The following is a 21517-nucleotide window of genomic DNA, read 5'->3' on the forward strand; positions in this document are numbered from 1 at the left end:
AACACAACAACAACAGCAACACGATAAATTTCTGTCTCAAGCTAAACCTTCCTAGCTATCTTTAAATATTCATACGAATGTCTCACAATGTTGTAGTGATCCAGCATAGCATTGGAATTCTTTTGTGAAATGTCCTTACGTAACTTGCTAGGAACACGGGTGAAATGAAGTGATGGAACCTGTTTAAAATCATTTTTTAGATTAACTAATTTTTCATTTATATCACTTAACCATGTTTCTAAAAGTGTAATAGTATCCAATGTTGATACAACAGTCTTCTAATAGCAACTGATAAAGATGTAGTTCATCCATCAAACTAGAACTTGCTTATATACCTCAGGCGTTTCTATATACAAATAACTTGAAAATGTCATCGAAATACAATAAAATACAAAAGGATGCAACAAGTATACAGAATCGTGTATCTCTTTGTATTTTCGTACAGCCTACCTTCATGTACGATCACGTTCCTAATCGTTCATCTCCTAATTTGGCATCACTCGCCCGTCTCTCCCCCACTAATTTCCTTAATATTGCACCGTCACACGTGTGTCTAATGGTCGTATGTTTGAAATAATTCGCTATCATCGCCATCACCATCATCGTCATCGTCATCATCATCATTACCATCATCATCGTAACAGCCACTTCCGGCAAACTGACGATAACCGGTCCAGAGAAGAGAGAGCACGTGACCTCCCAAGCTGACAGCGTCACCTTCAAATGCCCTTTCCATTCTGACACCTTCAACTTGTTCGATTATCCGTTCAGATGGAAAAAACATCAGCTGGATGAAGTAAGGAGGGAATGAATGAATGAATGATTGAATGAATGATTGATTGAACGAATGAACGAACCAGCAAACGAACGAATGAACAAGTGCTGAAATAATTTTTAGCACTATTGCTACTTCTACTACTAATACTTCCAATACTAAAAAGATGTAATAATAATAATGCCAGACGACCGAGATGAACACGATGGGCAACTTGGTAGAACCATTCCTCAATGGAAGGTTCCATCTTAGTTACTCAAACAACAGTCTGCATTACATTCTCGAACTCTCGATCATCAGTTGGTAGTGATGATGACGATGATGATGATGATGACGATGATGGTGGTCTTATTGGTTTTAAAACCAGAGCATGAAATTGAGCCAAAGAAATAAATCACTAAGAGATTGTAAGGAGCGCCATTTTCAACTTGCAAATACTCACACGTACAAACATATACACACGCACATACACACACATACACACACGCACACACACATACAGACAAAAACACACGTACAGAAGTTGACTCTTAAGAACGTCAAACGAATTCACCGAAAACATCATCATCAGGAACAACAATAATATGAGAAATTCATCTGCCAACGTTTATAGCAGGCACTTTATCAAATAACGACAACAAAAACACACACACACGCCACGCACACACGCACACACACATACGCGCACACACATACGTACACACACACTTACGTACGTATATACATAGAACGGTTGGTGTAGAATATTTGAGCACAAAACTGTGGAGCACGATGATGTTCACTGAACCGCAACGATAGCACTTCCATGCTTGGCGGTCATCATCATCATCATCTTCATCATCGTCATCTTCTTTATCTTCATCATTATCATCATCATCATCAATGACATCATCATCACTACCTCACCCTTGAAAACTTTAAAGAAAGCGTCTGATGGATAAGTTTGTTGATTGATTTATCGCTCCATTAATACTCCAGACCTTACACCCCATGAATGAGTGATGGAACGAATAGCGAATGAAGGAATGAATGAAGGAGCAAATGAATGAATGATTAAAAATGATTGAATAAATAAATATACGAACGAATGAATGAAACAATAAATTGAAGAAAATTAACAAAAGCAAGCAGTAATAAACGATTGGGCGAAAGGATGACAAACAAATGGATGGATTGATAAATAAAAAATTTAAAAAATGAATAAAAATTTAGGATTGATGGATGGGAAGACAAAAAATTACTGAAAAAAGGATATTTGTTCGAGAATTGACGTGACGAATGGATGAATGAATGCATGGACACAAATGTGCAATTATTTAATAAAGTTCTGGAAAATGTGAAATAATGTATGGATGGAAGAATGAGTAGAAGAAAGGATGAATAAATAATGGATGGATAGATAGATGGATTGATGGATGGAGGAATGAATGATGGATGGATTGGTTGATGGTTCGATCTCATTTGAACTAACAACGCCGAGAAAAAACATTTGAGGGGAGAGATTTTAATAGTGGAAAGGTGCTAAATCGATGAGTGAACGTATGAATGAATGAATGAATGATTGAGGGAGTGAATGAATTAAATTTAATTTAATTAATTATAATTAATTTTAATAATTTAACTCGTCTAGCAAGTTGAATTACGAGGTGGGAAAACAAGCGGAACATCAGTCGTTCAAGTTGATAAACGAAGAGTTTAAAAAACCCAAAAACTAATGGATAAACAAATAAATGAATGAATGAACAAATGAATGAATGAATGAATGAATGAGTGAAGGAATGAATGATAGGTGGGATGATTGATTGAACGATTCTATGAATAAGTGCTCCACGCTTGAGTGATTTTTAATGATAGACTGAAGGTAACAACACGTATCACTGGATGACAGAAAACTATCAATCAATCTCTTGTAGGGAGGCAAATAGCAAAACAAATATATTGTGTTGGAGAAAAATTTATTAACGTCGCAACCATTACCACCACTGCTGCAGCTACTACTGCCACTACTGCTGCTACTGCAGCTATCTCTACTACTGCTACTACTTCTTCTACCGTACTGATGATCGTTATTGTCATTAATATATTAATGCAAAAACCATTTGCACTCTTTTTCAATGGCTTGTTTACTTTTAAAATTATTATCATCTTTACGTCATCATCATCATCCTCATTAACATAACCACGCCCCACATATTATAATGAACTCTAATAAATCCGCCAGTCAAATCACGATTGAATGAAATTGATTAAAAATTTTCAGACATCTCGATGGAGGACGAGGCAAATTACACGTGCGAAATCAGAGGGCCGACCTCCAAGGTCGAAGGTCAGGTCGTCCACCACCTCTACGTCAGAGGCTAGTGGGGTCAGGGGTCATTCACACGTTTGTGCTGGGTCGGCAGTTTTTTTTTGGGGCTAGAATTCTTGGAAATTTTCAAATAATAAAGGCTAATAGAGAAGCACACTTGCTTGAATCATCCTTAGCATTCCGACAGGCAGTTATAGAAGAAAATTTACAATCAACTTCGCGGATTGGTGTCTTTTTTACTGGAATTTTTTAATTTGCTAATGTTATTGTTGTTTGTTTGTTTGTTTGTCTGTCTGTCTGTCTGTTTGTCTGTCTGTTTGTATGTCTGACATGCATACAGCACATAAGGTATAGGGCAGTTTACATTTTGTATTCAAGTGGAAGTTTATATTTATTTATTTATTTATTTATTCATGTACTTATTTATTTATTGCCGGACAGTTTATGTGGGGATGAGGTTATTGTTATTTAAAGTGTTGTTTACGTCACGTGACACAAAATGGCGGACGTCGATTGGTCGGCTGGGTTTGTCTATGTGTGTTTGTGTGTGTTTGTTTGTGTGTTTGTCTATGTGTGTTTGTTTGTGTGTGTGTTTGTATGTGTTTGTGTGTGTTTGTGTTTTATCGTTTTGCCGTAGTGCTATAATGGCTTGATTTCAAATTGTTTAATTTACGTGGCTAATTTCATTCGGCTTGCATGTGTTTGAAATATTAACTGGTGTGTTGGGAGCGGTGGACGGGAGAGAGAAGAATGGAGGAATGGAGGAATGAAGGAATGAAGGAATGGAGGAATGAAGGAATGAAAAGAGAGAGGGTAATAACGAGTATAATAGAAAGAGAATGGAAATAAATAAAGAGATAATAAGGATAAGCGAGGAAAAAAATTAAGAGACACTGACAAAAAAGAAGCCACTAAATTAGAAAAATTAAAAAGTGAGAAATAGAGAAAGAAAGTTAGAAATAGAGAGAGAGAAAGAGAGAGAGTGAGGGAGAGAGAGAGAGAATGAAATGAGGACGAAGAAAAAGTTAGAGCAAACCAGACAAACTTTTCTATTAGCAGTAAATTTAATGTAGGTATTACAGTGCTGAGTGTTGTAGGATTGGATGCTAGGCTGTTTGTGTGGCTGGCTGGTTTGTCGGTATGTCGGTCGGTTCGGTGGGTCTGTCGGTCGGTACGATAGGTCGGTCGGTATGTTGTTCGTGTTATCAGCTTTGTTGTCTATCTGAAAATTATGTTATCATTGTTGTTTTATTATTTCTTATTTACGTAATAGCAAAGACATACGTAGACAAATAAATACGGATTAATAAATAAAAATGTTTAACGTCTAAGCATTTTGTTGATGCAAACATATAGATAGGCATATGTTTCTTTATATTAAGTTAAATTAACCACTAAACAATAAAAATAATAATATAAATAATAATAATTGTTATTATTATTATTTTATAATTGTTCATTCCCGCCCCACCATCATCAACAAACACAGGCGCACATTCTTAATCGTTTATCATCGGCATCTCGTTTTACGAGTTTTAGTGCAGCGATCATCATCACCATCGTATGACGTCATCGAACGTCATTCTGTATTATCATTCATCATCGTGAATTATCGTGCGCCATCATCCTTCTCATCTTCTTCTTCCTCATCCTCCTCATCATCATCATCTTCATCATCATCGTTGTAATGCAGATTTGTTTTTAGGGTGTTATTATTCAATCCTAACCCACACTCTAACCATCGTCATCATCTTCATCGTCGTCTTCATCATCATCATCTTCATCATCATCATCTTCATCATCATCATCTTCATCATCTTCTCCCTCATCGTCGTCGTCATCGTCACCGTCAGAAGGGGCAACCATGCATTATTAGCGTCATCGTCATCGTCATTATGGCAATCACTATCATTATTTTAATGGAGGGAGTCGAAAAATTGAAATATGGAACAAAATAATCGGGAGAGAGAGAGGGCAAGGAAGAGAAAGAAGGTAAGGAAGAAAGAGAAAGAAAGAAAGAGAGAGAAAGAGAGAGAGAGAAAGGAAAAAAGAGAAAAGAGAGAGAAAAAAAGAAATTATATAGAAATATAAAACAAACAGCAACCGCCACAAACTATGTGCGAATTAAAAAAGGTTTCACATCGGGAAATTTTGAAAAAAATTCGAAATATGAGAAGGGAAAAGAGAAAATGAGCAAAAAGTAGAAAAGAGAGAAAGGAAGAGAGAGAGAGAGAAAGAAAGAAAGAGAGAGAAAGAGAGAAAACGAAATAAAAAAATGTAAATAAAAGGACAATAATAACAACGTCCAACAAATCACACGTGAATGAAAACAGGGTTCAGATGAGAACATTTTGGGGAAAAAATTGGAAATTGAGAAAGAAAGGGAGAAATAGAAAAAATGACAAAAAACAAATAATGAAAACATAGAGAGAGAGAGAGAGAGAGAGAGGGAGAGAGAGAGAATAATAGATTGTGGACTGGCTTGGGACCAATTAAAGATTTTGAGAAGATACTAACAATCAGATAGATTACATTGTGCTGATGATGACGACGACGACGATGATGATGATGGTGATGATGATGATGATGCTCACACTTGCGATCATGATCAGGACGATTTATTTTTATACAATGAAAAGCTTCATAGTGCAAAAAAAAATGTTGTACCCTCTCGATATAAATATTATCATATTTATTATCGTAATAATTGTAACAAAACTATATTAATAATAATAATGATGATGATGATGATCAACAACAACAATAATAATAACGACACTGCAGACAACATAGACAAGCTGATCCTCCGAGATAACAATCACCAGATGGAAGTTACCTCAAGGCCCCCTCAACTGAATCATAGACCCCCCCACTCCACCCCGCGGCTCACCCTCATCGAAAATACCCCCATTTTAGTCACGTGCATCAGTGTGGGTGGCAGTCCGACACCGACTATCGATATCTTCTTGAAGCGTCGGAACATCAGCGGGAATGCTGTCTTGAGGTCTGTGGTGAGTCAGTTGCGAGGCGATACAAAAAGTTATCGTCGAATTTTGCGTGAGGTTCATCAGCCCAGCTCCGTGGGCGAGAAAGTGATGGCCGAAGATGACGGTAGCTCGGTGACCTGTGAAGGGTCGGTGACCGGTTTTAAGCCGATTCGCGTTGACGCATTTTTGGAAGTTAGATGTGAGTCGTTTGCTTTCTTCGTTAGTAATGACTCTTTAGAGTTTTTAATTTTTTCCAACCCCAACAACACAAATTTTCATACCAATCTCTCTTGTTTTCCAACAAATTGTGACGTCAGATGCTCCGAAGATAGAGTGTCAATCGACAGAGAGGAGGCTCGGCGACGTGAACGTGTACATCGGCTGCCTGGTGAAGGCCAAACCCCACCCCTACGAAATGTTCTGGATCGTTGATGACGTCGGCAGGAAGGTTCTCGTGAATGATGACGCTACTGACGCGGCTGCTGCTGCTGCTAATATGTGGAGTGCGGCCAACACGGTAGGAGAGGACAATGACGATGATTATATTATAAGAAGGATGATGATGACGACGACGACGATGATGCGGCTGCAAAAATGTTTGCCCACCTTGTCAAAAGGACTATTAAGTTTGACACGTGGAAATTTGATGATTGTGATGGTGAAGATGATGACGATGATGAAGAAGATGCTGATGAAGGAGATGCTGATGATGATGACGATGATGCTGACGATGATCGTGACGAAAATTTTTGATGTCAATCGATAAATCAATCCTTCATTTTCAATCCTTTCTCTTCGTTTTTTCTTTCCTTCATTAGTATTTTATCATCTGTTTTTTTCAATTTTTTTTCCTGCTCGCATTTATCTCTTTCTCTCTCTCTCTCTCTCTCTCTCTCTCTCTCTCTCTCTCTCTCTCTCTCTCTCTCTCTTAGTTGTAAATTTTTTTAATTTTTGAACAAAAGTTCAGACAACGCAAATTGTTGAAGCAAAGATTTTAATATTTATCCTTTCATTCGTTCATTCGTTTGTTCACTCATTTATTTATATATTCATTCATTCATTCTTTCATTCATTCATTCATTCGTTCAAGAGAAAATCTTATATGTACCTTGTCAATCAAACTCGAACTTATATGTCAATCAACCTACCTACCTACCTACCTACATACATACATACTTGCATACATTCCAACAAACACACACACACATACAAACAGACAATTCATCCATTTAATCTTTCTAGAAAATAAAAATGCCTTCTATAATATTGTGTTATCTTCACAATTTTTCTTACAAACATTTTACGCCAACCGAACGAACGAACGAATGAACGAACGAACGAACGAACGAACGAGGGACAGTTAGTAACATAGCAAACGTCAGCCATAACACGGCCTACCCCCTCGCAAAATGTTTCAAACGGCGCACATTCCACCAGAGTAGTTAATACCGAACATGTATATTGCCGGTATTGTACCGGCAATATACATGTTCGGTACTGGCTTCGGTACCGGCCATACTTCTGACACCGACTATCGATACTTTTTATACCGATAAAAATCGATACTGGACAGCAATTTGTTCGAATGCCAAGTGGATATATTTTTATTAATAACCCTTCAAATTCTCAAAGTTGAGCGCGTTTTTTAATTATTAAATTCAGAATTCAAAATTAAGTTCCACCATCATTTGCACGTTTGTCCTTAAAAACTTCTCCAGTCTGTCGATGAAATATTAGCTGCTGCCATGTAACAGAGTTGACAATCACCGAAGTATCGGTTTTGTCGTCAATACTTTTAGAATGGTTAATAACTCTGCCCCCATCCCATTCAAAAGCTGCTCAAGTTCATTATTTTCATTTGTACGATTTAGCCAATTGACAAACCAAACAACTCAAAATACAAACAACTCAAAATACAAACAACTCAAAATACAAACAACTCAAAATACAAACAACTCAAAATACAAACAACTCAAAATACAAACAGCTCAAAATACAAACAACTCAAAATACAAACAACTCAAAATACAAACAACTCAAAATACAAACAACTCAAAATATACAGCTGCAATACAACAAACATTGCAAACAACATCCACCACATACAAGCACCTCATACGAATGCCGTACAAACAAATAGCGTTATACCACAACAGTTAAACGGACCATCGACTAGCGTGCAGTTGTATTTTCATCACGTGACCGCTAGCGACTTCCGGCACTACAGATTGGTGGTAGCCAATGAAGTGTCCACTTCTGTGGCAGAAGTATTTTTAAAAGAAAGTTGGTTTTGATGATGATTACGATGATGATAATGATGGTGGTAATGATGAAGATGGTGGGGACAATATTACTTGGGCGGCACTTTGTATTTATTCCCACCTTCTTTGTAATATTTCAAGAATATTAAATTGCATACATCAATAGGCGTTTGTTTGTATGTGTGTCTCTATAAGTCTATGCATGTGTTTGTGTGTGTCTCTGTCAGTCTATGTATATGTTTGTCTGTATGTGTGTATGTATGCGCGCATGTATGCGTGTTGGTGTTCTAATCACATATATCCTATATATCTTGTGTACCTGACTGTATGTTTTTGTTCTTGTTTAGTTTGTTTTTTTTCAATTAGTTTGTATAAAACTCATATTTGTGAATGTCTGTACGCTTGTCTGTTTTTTGTCTGTCTGTTTGTCCGTCTGTCTGTCTGTCTGTCTGTTTGTCTGTCTGTTTGTCTTTATCTCTGTCTGTTTGTCTTTATCGTTTTTACATTAGCGAAAGGAGATATTTATTTATGTGATAGTTTCCTTGCAGGTCTTTTTAATTTGGACTTTGCAAGTTGTTTACAGTGGGACCCTGTTTGGTGGGCATGAAATCTTCTTTTGAAATGTTGATGATGTTTTGTGGTAGTTGTGATTGTTGCAGTTTAACATGTTAGACAAACAGTATCCTGGTGGCTGTCCCGTGCTCCTATGTAGGCACAGAGCTTGCTAGGAAATGTTATTTTATTTATTTTTTTTTTTTACCGCAATGAAAATTTATTGCTTTGAACGTGCGGAATTGAGGAAGAAGAAATGAAAGAATTAAAAAAAAGAGGAGAGATAACAAAAAAGAAAAAGAGAGGGAAGAATACAGCAAGAAAACAAATTGTCATTTGAAAAACATTGTTTTTTAGGCCAGGAAGAAATTTATTGTTGTTAATTCCTTCTTGAAATATTTACAACTATTTTTGTGAACCTCGGCGCAGGCCTGACTCACGCTACAACACCTCGAAGAATTCAAAAACACATCAAAATGCATTTGCTCGAGCGCTGAAACCGCTGCAAGAATTTTTTTCATTGTTTACAATGGCGCGAATTGCACGAAGCCACTTAAACTCGATAGTGGTCTTCCATTCTTTGTACAAAAAACGAAAACTTGATATTTATTTACATGGAATGATTACTGCCCGCCTTGATACTTATTCGAAGAGTTTGTTAGACAGGCACATTTAAGAATGAAGAGTAGAGGTCAAAGTTCAACAAATCGTTGGCCCGACCTGTGTTGATCTTATTATGTTGACCTGCGGTGACCTGCACTGGCCTTGTTTTGTTGACCAATGAAGTTGGAGACGATTTGACTGCAGCATCCTCTTAACGCCGTCACCACTTTGTTCTTCTTCAAATCATTTCAATTTCCATTAAGAGATCACACGGCATAGTTTTAAATGCATTTCTATGATTCAATTTGTTATAATAAATAATTAATTAATTACAAATTATAATTATAGTTATTTTATTATTAGTAGTAGTAGTAGTAGCAGTAGAATTATTGTTATTATAAGTTCTAGAAATAATTTCCCATCTCCATTGAAGAACAAATTCGATCAACTCGTCTGCCATTGGTCAACGGAAGTCACCTGATCAGCAGGAACCGACCAATGACGAGCTACCATCACGAAGGAGGAAGTGGGGGTCAGAGGACCATGAAGTTCCGAGCCCGAAGTGGAGGGAGCAGTGGACAGTCCCTCTTCAAACCACCCCCCAACCACCTCTTCCTTATTCTCGCCATTTTTGTTTATACTGTTTTTGTTGTTCATAATGATGGTTGTATGCAAGATGACGACGACGATGATGATGGTGGTGGTGGTGATAATGATTCTAAGAATCATGATGATGATGACGATGAGGACGATGACGATGATGAGGATGGCTTTGATAACCGCAATAACAGCTCCCTCGTTATTGTAAGCGGTGCCAAAGATTTGTGGAATGGCGATGGTGATATTACTGATAATGATGGCGATAATAATACAAAAAACAACAACAATAATAATAATAATAAAAACAATAATGTTTATAGAGCTGAGTTGATTAGTTGCTTGCCTTCATGCGTTCACTGCTTAATGAGATGACGTGCCAGAACATAATTTTTTATACCATTATTATTCACATTAATTTATAATTTATCATAATCAACTATAATAATTTTTATATTAATAATAATTTTAATAATTATAGATTTATAGTCTTAATTGAACATAATGATTGAAATATGGAATGACGATGGGTGAAAAGTTCATAGCCTACTGCATGTGTATATATATATATATATATCTTTAATTAATCATAATAATAATGTTCGTAATAAAAATAAAAACAATTATAACAACGATAATAATTATTATTGTTATTATTTTTGGTTCTTTATTCACATTTGTTTCTTGCCTTTTGTTTCAGAACGAATTTTTTGTTGCCCAGCGTAAAATTTAAATGTAACAGTTATTAATTTTAACATTAGTTGTAGCATTATGATGTATGTATGTATGTATTTATACATCCTTGCAGCTTACATATGTAACAATACATTGCAATTAAACTACACTGAACAAACATTACATTACATTAACATTAGGTGAAATTAATTTCATCAGAGGCGATAATATTATACAATATAACAATATTATGTAATGATATTCTATTTCATTGATTAAATTTCTATTTATTTTAAAACAAAATTGCTGTTCTTAAATATTGACTTGATGTGTTGGTTAGTATCAAATTTTGGACAAATCAATCAACAAACCAATCATTTAAATAACAGTTCAATCATCAACCCATCCATCAAGCCGGTCACTATCTTATGCTGCGGTGACCCAGCTCGAACGCATTATGCCCTCTTCGGTAGATTCAAGTCATTATTTATAAACAAATTCGGATCAGCTTAACTCTATGTATCGGCGTCACACTCCAAAAAGAATCGAGCTATAGAGTATTTAATGATAACTATTAGATCGATTCAAGATAATTCCAAGACTATAACAGCACCACGTTCCCAAAAATTATTGAATTCTAGTGCGTAGTTCATAAGGAAAACTATTTGTGTCTGAAGACTAAATGTGGTATTCTTTCCTCTCTAAAAACTGAGTTTTACTGACTTTTAATAACAACACTGCTCACAAGCACAACGGGTTGGGTCATGACCTTCCCCGGGGTCTCTGAATCCGCCATTCTGTGTATGTTTCATGAACATCTTTATAACTTAGAGAGTCATTAGAATGCAACCACCAACAACAACTCGTTTCTCATGACTACCTTTGGAATCTAAATAAATTTACATGTCGAAAGATGGCGGTAGTAGCCGTAGTCAGCCGATCCGCCGAGCAAGCCATATTTTATAATTAAAGTCAAAGTTTACTTTTCAACATTATTATTTGAAAAAGTTCCGAAAAAGTTACTGAGCAATTGAACCGTTAAACCGTGAATGAAACACTTTTTTACTTGAATTTTATAATTAAAAATCATTTATTTTGTGTGGAAAACTTTCACAACTTTCCGAAAAATGTCCTATTCACAATTTTGGAAGGCAAAGTTGAGACCCCGCAGTCCCACTGATTTGTTCTTTTCCGACGGAGATATCGTTTGCCATTCCAGTAAAAATAAATTTACGTGCGTGTACTCTGAAGATGGCGATAGTGATGAAGATTTCTTGGTTGACAGAAATGTCAACAAGTAACTTTTAATTTAATTAAGATTAATTTAGTTAGAATTAAATGTTAGTTTAGTTTAGTTAGTATTTTGTACATTTTATTTATATTTTAAGATTTAGTTTTAGTTAGAGGCTTAATTTTAAAAACGTAGATTTATATTTTTAAATGTTATTAAATTTTAAAAAAAGAAAATTCGTAAACACAGAAAATCCATTGAATGTAAGGAAGCTAGCTGCCAACAAGTCTTCAACAGTCTGTTTGTGTAAGTGGTAGTATGGCTAAATATTGATTATTAAATCTCTTCTTTGTTCATTTAGGACATTTTTTATCTTTTAAAATATTGTTGTATTTAAAGTTTCAATATAATATTCTAGTTCATCATTAAGACTAATTTTGTTCAATTAGATTAGTTAGGTATTTCAATAAACTCATCCATAATACCGCTTGGTCACATTTTTAATTAAAACAATCCCCAATGCAGATATGAACTGCACTACGACACGATGCACAGAAATGTTTGTTGCCATTGTTCAGTTCGACTGCCAACTAGTCACCTACTCGACATCCACATCAGAGAACTTCATGCCACTTCTTACGATCGAGCCCTGCTCATCAGTCATGATGATAGTCGTGGGGGTGGGGGTGGTGTTCAGGATCATCATCATCAAAACCAACGACATCATCTTCCATATTCCTGCCTGTTACAAGATTGTTGTGGAGAATTCAGTACAGCAGCCTTGAGGAAGGAGCACATGATTGACGCACACCAGTACCCACCCAACTTCAGGTACTTTCAATACTTGGGGAGAGATGATGAGAAGAAGAGGAGGAAGGGTGATGGTGGAAGTAGAGATGCTAAGAATAATGGTGAGGGTCATTTGAAAGCAGAAAGCCAGCTTAGAAAGAACAACAACAGCAACATAATAGAACATCAGAAACATGAGGATGAAAATGTCAACGACATCAATCACAGCAATAGTAACATTAATCGTATCAATATTAATAATAATAATAACAATGATGATGATGGTAGGATGGACACCACAGAAGATGGTGGTGTTGTCTCAACCCCATCTGCCGATGTTGGTTCTATGTCTGATAATTTAAACAACGACGCCAGCCATAATAATGAACGTAATAATAAGAGAAATAACAAAACAAAGAGGTTACTTTTTGTTTCGTATATCACCAAATAATTCTCTAAAACCATTTAATTTCTTTCTTTTTTTTATTCCATAGAGTTCCGAGAAATATCTGCTTCGGGTCCTACTCGCAAAAAACTTTCAGGAGATGATTTTAACTATTTGTGATGTCATTTTATTTGAATTTATTTATTGAATTAATTAAATTTTCATTTTCGCTCGCCTATACAATTTATTTGGTTGAATTTATTCAATTAGTAACGACGTTCGTAGCTTTTTAAATTGAAGGCCTAACAAGATTCACAAGACAATCCTCTGTTGTAATCGTACGATCAGTAATCTTTCATATGTTGGTCATTTATTTTAAATATATCATACATTTATATATATATTATTATTATTACGGAAATTTATATACAGCGCTTTTTTATTGTTGAATCTCAAAAGCGCTACAATATATATATATGTATGTGTACGTATGATGTAAATATAAGGTATATATTTTCAAGAATCATTTTAATAAACGCTCAAAATTTGCTCTTGCAAAGATAATGGTAGGTATGGAATCCAACAACAACTTAGAGAACCAGAGCAGAGGCAATAACGAGAATAATAATAAGCAACAACCAAAACGATGTATGAGCAGTTGCACAACAACAACCACAACAAAGAACATCGGCTGATATCACGACATCAAGTAAATTTGCTTGACACTTCCAACCTCTATGTCTGCTAAACAAATGTTTCAAATACATCACAACAAAACAAACACCAAGAATCACGTGATGACAAACGAACGAACAACAATACAAACAACAACAAACAAACAACAACAACAAGACAAACAGACACTGGCAACAAGACAAACAAACAGGCAGCGATCATCAGCTGAACAAAAACTTCACATCACGGCAACGTGTAATTACCCGAACACAAGAAGGTACTAATATTATAATTAAATCTACGTTCGTCTTAGTTGTAGTAGTGGCGATGATAGTAGTATTAGTAGCAGCTGGAGTAGTAGTAGTAGTAGTATTTCGGTTAATAGCCAGTTGGCTCTTATAAACGAAATTTGTGATGATGACAATATATAGTATGATGATAATCGTAATTATGATGACGGTGATGATGACGATGAGGATGGTGGTGATGATGATGATCGCAGCAAACAACAACATCACGAACAGCAATTAAAACGACAAAATTGTTGAACCTCAGAAGCCCGCATCTAAGAAAACATTCCATTTCATTTGTTATTATATATTACTCCTACTACTACTTCTACTTTTACTACTACCACTACATCTTTTATTACTGCTGCTGATGATGATGTTTTTGCCGCTACTACTACTACTACTACTGCTACTACTTTTGTTACAACTGCTATTGCTAAGCATTAACATCTATGCTCATCTCATATGTAAGTTTTCCAAAAAGATTTTAAAGGCTCCAAACGCGACAAAAAGCCTTCTCATATCCAGCACACCCATTCCACAGACTAGCACATCACACGACACACACTCAAAATCGACCGGCACATTTCACACAAACACATTCAAACTCGACACGCAAATTTCACGCACACACACCAAAAACACGCACACATACACGTGAACATACACACACAACATCAACGTAGCAAGTGACAAGATCGTCTAGAAGACAATAAGAAAATTTGTAGAATGGCGCCATGTTCGATGTATTTGACAATTTTCTGATGATTTAAAGGAGATGATCTTGACACGGCTTGTATGTGCTGTGCATCGATCTTTGTATGTATCGGTATTCGTGTTATACGGTATTTGTGTAATCGCTGTTGGTAAACGTTTCTATCTCATTGTATTTTCGTTTTGCATGTGCTTGCTCGGTTGTACAAGCAAAAATTTAGAAAAATACATACGAATACAAAGGCACACAGACACACAGACAGACATACACAGAATAATAGGATTTAATTTATAATAATTTCATCTATTCATACCGCCTGATGAATCATGGTAACGTTACGAACGACATTCTCACGAAGCTATTTCGAATGCGTCATTAAGTTATTGGATATATCATAGCTTCAAAGTTTGAGAGAGAGAGAAAACAGACAGACAGAGTGAAAGAGGGAGAGAGAGAGAGTGTGTGTAGATGAGTATTGATATAGATGTGATAGAAACGTCTGCTGAGGTGTTACATAAAAGACATTCGTAGACGCAAATGTGAACTGGTTAATCGCTCGTCGTCTTGGAAGATGCTGATGATTTTTCTTTAATGACCTTGTTGGTGGTCATGATGATGATAATGATGATGGTGGCAGTCATGATGGTGATAGTGATGAACAAGCAAATAAGAAACAGATGAACAGCATGGAAGAACATGAATAACTATTTAGAACAATTAACAAGCAGTAATAAACAAACTGCCTGGATTTCAAACTTAACAAATTATATCATTATTATTAATATATTGCAACATGGATACATAGCAACATAGATATAAAATAGCAAAGAAACATAACAACATAGATATAAAATAACAAAGATATGGACAGTGAGGAGCCAACACCCGCTGGTTTCAGGCGACGTTGATCGACTGAGCGAATCAAATGAATGAATGAATGAAAACAAATAAGTAAATAAACGTTCAATTATACCCAATTGTACAACATGTAACGTATATAAGCGCTATATAAATATGTATATGCGCTATATAAGTATTTATATATGTGTATATATGTGTGCTATATTAGTATGTTTATATATAAGTATACAACATGTATATAGTTTTGTAAGTATCAGTGAGTAATGTGATTGAACATGACAAGATTTTACCGTTTATTTCATAACGAATTAGTGAATGAATGAATGATGGATTGATAAATGAATGAATGAATTGATGGATGAATGAATGAATTGATGGATGAATGAATGAATTGATGGATGAATGAATGAATTGATGGATGAATGAATGAATTGATGGATGAATGAATGAATTGATGGATGAATGAATGAATGATTTCTAAACTTTTTATTTGAAATCCACGAATGTATATAGGAATTGAAAAATGCATTGAATGAATGAATGAAAACAATCTTGAATAAACTGATTTTAAGAAGTGGATGAATGAATGAGTGAATGAATGAATGAAGAAGCAAACAAATGAATGAATGAATGATTTGATGGATTGATCGAGAATGAAAAAGCGGTATAAAGAGAAATAATATAAAAAGTTCATTAACAAATCAAATCACTTCACATCGGATTATCTCTAATTATGGGTTTAAATTTGTTGTTGTTGTTGTTGTAGTTGTTGATGTTGTTGTTGATGTTGTTGTTTGGATTGCTGTGATTGTTTCCTACTGCGTCGTTCTTACGTTCGCCCTGGCATAAAAGTTTATATAACATAATTAATCTTTGATCTTAATAAGAAATTATTTGGAAAAATGCTTAACCCGTTCAACTGCTGACATTTGTTCTGTCCTTTTTCGACCAATCAGAGATGAACAGGGGCGTGGCTTATGTTTAAAGCTCTCAAGCTATTGGAGGTGAACGAAATTATTTATTTCCTATTTTATAAGAAACTTGTAAACAAATTGTTAAAAAAATTGTCAAAATTATTAAATAAGAGCAAATTTGTGTTCAAAAGCTTTGTGAAAATGAGCTGAAATTGTTTTTTAAACTTGGATACTTATTAATGTTATTGTTGTTGATGTTGATGATGATGATGATGCTGTTGTTGTTGGTTGATGTTGTTGTTGTTGATGATGATGCTGTTGTTGTTGTTGATGATGAAGTTGTTGTTGTTGATGATGAAGTTGTTGTTGTCGTTGATGTTGTTGAAAGCATTAAGAAAGCACTAGATAGAGATTTGCACTGATGTAACCAACATGTAACTCTATACGCCATCAACTTTTATTACTATTGTTTCATTTCTTAAAACTAATAACAACAACAACAATAATAATATCATTTATAGTGTTGTTGTTGTTCTTGTTGTTGTTCTTAAGATGTCATAATGGAGGAGCGAATAATTTTTGTTCTTTAAATGAAATTTCATTCAATACTTCTCAACTTATCGATCATTTAATGCTTATTCTGTTGACGACGACGATGATGATGATGATGCTGATAATGATGACGAGGATGATGATGATGACACGCACACACAAACACTCACATACACACACAGACATATCAATATACACACATATTTATTTGAAAGTGTTACTTTACACATAATTTCTGTGAGACACATTTGAGACATTTTTGCATTATGTGTTTATACAACTTTTTAGATATGTATAATATATATATACATAAATATATATATATATTATACATAAATATATATATATATATATGTATATATATAGTATATATATATATATGTATTAGACAATCAATATATAGTTATTATTTGTAGTTATGTATGTATACATATGTATGTATGTATAGATATATGTCCATATATATATATATATATATATATATATATATATATAGCAATATAAATATATATGTATATATATATATATCGAAGCAAATTGTAGCATAAAGCAAGTATCAACTATTATATGCGAAGATTTGCTTGTTTTTAATGGCCGAATTGATGTAGATAGATTTTTGGAATTTTTATAGAAATAATAATAAAAATAAATATTATTGTTGTTTCTATGGTTTATTATTTTTTGAGTTTATTATAGATAAAATTAATTATGGATGGATCTTTTTGTATAGGCGCCTTTAAGGAAAGTTCCCGATGATCCATTAACAAGTGTGTGTACATTTCTTGCGTTTTTTAATTTGCTAAAACTAATCACGCCCGGTTAAGTTACTACGTAAATTATTATCTTATCAAATAATTAAGATGATAATAAATTTATTTTTGCATGCATAAAATCAAGAAATATAAAAACTGCTCTGAACAGTTGATTGTTCCAATCTTGCCATCCCTTTAGAGAACATACAACGGTGTGAAGTTATGAGCAGCAATACTAATCATTAATGATAAATATAATTATTAATATATAATCAAATATCAATAATCATTAATAATATATAATAATTAATAACTTTACAGATTGATAGTACGGCCAGCCATAGCCTCAAACTTCAAGTTGTCACTTGGATTGTATCCTTCGGCCAACAAACTGGTACAACGTAGTAAGAAGCCGCTTTGAAATACTTAGCCCTACTGCTGCAGTAGTTAATATATTGAAGTGATTAGTAATAATTACATTACTTCTCGTGTAAGAGATTACTAATCTAACTCTGTTGTTGTTGTAGTTGTCGTTGACGATGACGTCATTTCTTAATGGATGACGTCACATTCATGTCATGAATACTACTGATTCAAAGATAAAACAACACAGAAGAGCAGGTTATTGTTGTTATTATTATTATTATTATTATTATATGTAGTAGTAGTATTTGGAGGTTTTGAAAAAAATCTAGTAAAAATAAAATTACATCAAGAACCCATGCGTGTATATATTTGTATGTTTGTATGTGTGTGTACGTATGTTTGTTTCTCTGTAAATTTACGTGTTTGTGTGTATGTGTGTATCCAAGTATGTATGTGTGTACGTATGTATGTTTGTATGTGTGTGTACGTATGTATGTTTGTACGTGTCCGTTCTCCCAGCCATATGCCAGCAGATTAACTCGTTAACTTTCCTGTGCTAATCACCGTGATAGTATCAATGACATCGTCGTCGTCGTCATCATCATCATCATCGCTATCATTGTTACTATCACTATCATCATCATCATCGCCATCATCATCGTCGTCGTCGTCATCATTAAATATTTATTGCGCTTATTCCGTGTGTCAGATAGTATCTCATGGAATATCTCATTACATCATCGTCGTCGTCATCATCATCGTCATCATCATCATCACGATCATCATCATCATCACGATCATCATCATCATCATGACGATGACGTCAGTATTTTGTATTGAGTGGTACGCGTCGCCGATTACGATCCCGTTAATATTTGTTACGTAATATTCTGCCTGTAGATGTGTGTGTGTCTGTGTGTGTTTGTGTGTGTCTGTGTGTGTTTGTTTGTGTCTGTGTGTGTTTGTTTGCGTCTCTGTGTGTGTGTGGGCATGTTTGCGTGTGTGTGTGTGTTTAATGTTGTTTCATTGTGAATGCGTGATGGGTTGAATATGAAATATTTGATTGGCAGGTGCGATATTTCAACCGTACAACTTCACTCCTTCGCACTTTGGTCAAGAACAACATCACGTTAGCCACCACCACCAACAACAACAACAACGTCATCATTTTAATCACCATAATTTTGTGACATCATCACCTTCTAACTTATCGTCAGCATCGCCAACATCAGCGAATATTGACTGCGGGGACGACAACAACAACAACATCAACAACGACCTATACCCCATAACGTCACCAACACCAACCTCACCATCACATCTTCCTCATCACTCGTTCCACCATCCAGCCATGTTTCCATTTTCTCATTATCAACATCATCATCACATCTCTCCAGAGACGCAGACATCATCATCTTCATCATCCTCATCTTCATCTTCTTCCTCCTCTTCATTACTACTTCCAAGTTATTCATCTCCTCATTTTTTTCCTTACAGCCCAAAATTTTCGCCTTCATTTGCTTACAACCACCACCATCCTCTCCCTCATCATCATCATCTTCCTCTTCCTCCTCACCACCACCACCCCATGAACTTTGACCCGAGTGCTCCGTACGACGGTGGTGCGGGTCAGTTTGCAAGGGGGTTTGGTTGTTTCACCGAAGAACAGGTTGCCTGCGTGTGTGAGGTCAGTCGGTTCTTATTGCAAGCAATCTCTCAAAACTAACACCACCCACCCCAACCCCAACCATACTCCCACTACCAACCCCAACCACATTCTCACTACTACTACCTACAACTTCCCCACGCAGGTCTTACAGCACAGCGGAAACATCGAAAGATTAGCTCGTTTTCTCTGGTCCCTGCCATCTTGCGAGCAAATCCAGAAAAATGAGAGCGTTCTGAAGGCGAGGGCCATCGTGACCTTCCAGAGAGGTCACTTCAAGGAACTTTACAACATCGTCGAAAACAATCACTTCTCGCCCCACAACCACGCCAAACTGCAATCTCTCTGGCTCAAGGTCTGTTGCCCCGCATTTTGGCACCGCTTCAAATGTGTTTTTCAAAGTATTGATAGTTTAGCGGAATTTGAGGGTTTTCAAGAAGTTGGAAATGTTTGGCTCGAAGCATGTGATCTTATTAAATATAAAAATTAATATTCACAGTGAACAAGTTGTCATAAACTTGAAGAAAGATTGAAACAAAATAAAAATAAAACCCATATATTGATACTAGCGGGTGTCTTCTTTGTGTATAAAAAAACTGTTAAAACCAACATTATCACTAATCAGCCATGAGCATGATGGCCTGTATTATTTGCTGGCACATTTCATTATTGATTGGGATTGACTGGCACCACCATTCATTGCAGGCACACTACGCAGAAGCTGAACGATCACGTGGAAGGCCGCTTGGAGCTGTAGGTTGGTGATTTGATGGTTGGTTGGTCGGTTGGTTGGTTGGTCGGTCGGTTGGTTGGTTCATCGGTTAATTTATTAACTGATTGGTTTACCCAACAACAACAGGAAAATACAGAGTCCGTCGCAAGCACCCTCTCCCGCGGACGATATGGGATGGCGAGGAGACGAGTTACTGCTTTCGTGAGCGATCCCGGCAGATCCTGAGGACGTGGTACTCCGCCAACCCCTACCCGTCCCCCAGAGATAAGAAGCAGCTGGCCGAATGGACGGGGCTGACCACCATTCAAGTCAGCAACTGGTTCAAAAATCGCAGGCAAAGAGATCGAGCTGCCGAAGAACAAGATAGGTCGGTTGGTTGGTTTGTTGGTTGGTCGGTTGGTTAGTCGGTCAATTTGTTGGTTGGCTGCTATTGAGTAGAAAACTAAAATATTTTATTTTTTTAAGTACTACTCAACAAACACGTGGCCATAAACAAAGGAACGTCTTAGTGAGATTTAATATTTTGAACGTCTTCACCCCCAGCGAGACGGCCAATCAGGATTCAGATAGCGGGAACAAGAGTGATACTCCGCCAATCAAAAATATCAACCAATCAAACATCCTCCCTGCCAATGGCGTCACGCTTAACTCTAGCCCCATTTCTTCGTCTCTCATTGGTTTAAATCACAACCAATCACGAATTGAGTCTTTCAGCAGTCAATCAAATAATAACACTAACAACAACAACAAAATGACGAGTGTAATCAAAAATGCGTAAATTGAGTTCGAAGAATTTTTGTGACGCATTTTTGACGTGCTGGCGAATCAAA

At 35.7% G+C, this 21517-nt stretch overlaps 5 protein-coding genes across 5 annotated transcripts; 4 read left to right on the forward strand and 1 right to left on the reverse strand.

Annotated features, from left to right (window-relative positions):
* Positions 1–454: 454 nt before the first annotated feature.
* Positions 455–3136, forward strand: HELRODRAFT_180649 (hypothetical protein; the record flags this gene model as incomplete). The annotated part of the gene is made up of 4 exons (XM_009029943.1): positions 455–566; positions 645–796; positions 963–1074; positions 3036–3136. The coding sequence occupies 4 exons, from the start codon at positions 455–457 to the stop codon at positions 3134–3136; spliced, it is 477 nt and encodes a 158-aa protein (XP_009028191.1).
* A 446-nt stretch (positions 3137–3582) lies between these two features.
* Positions 3583–8364, forward strand: HELRODRAFT_180650 (hypothetical protein; the record flags this gene model as incomplete). The annotated part of the gene is made up of 5 exons (XM_009029944.1): positions 3583–3608; positions 4573–4661; positions 5868–6269; positions 6388–6587; positions 8227–8364. 5 exons carry the CDS (start codon positions 3583–3585, stop codon positions 8362–8364), a joined length of 855 nt encoding a protein of 284 aa, XP_009028192.1.
* Positions 8365–8908: 544 nt separating this feature from the next.
* On the reverse strand, positions 8909–10143 carry HELRODRAFT_180651 (hypothetical protein; the record flags this gene model as incomplete). The annotated part of the gene is made up of 4 exons (XM_009029945.1): positions 8909–9055; positions 9303–9385; positions 9638–9722; positions 9964–10143. 4 exons carry the CDS (start codon positions 10141–10143, stop codon positions 8909–8911), a joined length of 495 nt encoding a protein of 164 aa, XP_009028193.1.
* Positions 10144–12515: 2372 nt separating this feature from the next.
* HELRODRAFT_146806 (hypothetical protein) lies at positions 12516–12848 on the forward strand (the record flags this gene model as incomplete). The annotated part of the gene is made up of 2 exons (XM_009029946.1): positions 12516–12660; positions 12742–12848. Coding segments are annotated over 2 exons (252 nt in total), but the record flags the coding sequence as incomplete, so codon positions are not given.
* A 7028-nt stretch (positions 12849–19876) lies between these two features.
* On the forward strand, positions 19877–21091 carry HELRODRAFT_88222 (hypothetical protein; the record flags this gene model as incomplete). The annotated part of the gene is made up of 4 exons (XM_009029865.1): positions 19877–19975; positions 20100–20309; positions 20660–20711; positions 20814–21091. The coding sequence occupies 4 exons, from the start codon at positions 19877–19879 to the stop codon at positions 21089–21091; spliced, it is 639 nt and encodes a 212-aa protein (XP_009028113.1).
* Positions 21092–21517: the final 426 nt, after the last annotated feature.

The sequence above is a fragment of the Helobdella robusta genome, assembly GCF_000326865.2.
Source record: "Helobdella robusta unplaced genomic scaffold HELROscaffold_63, whole genome shotgun sequence".
Taxonomy (NCBI): domain Eukaryota; kingdom Metazoa; phylum Annelida; class Clitellata; order Rhynchobdellida; family Glossiphoniidae; genus Helobdella; species Helobdella robusta.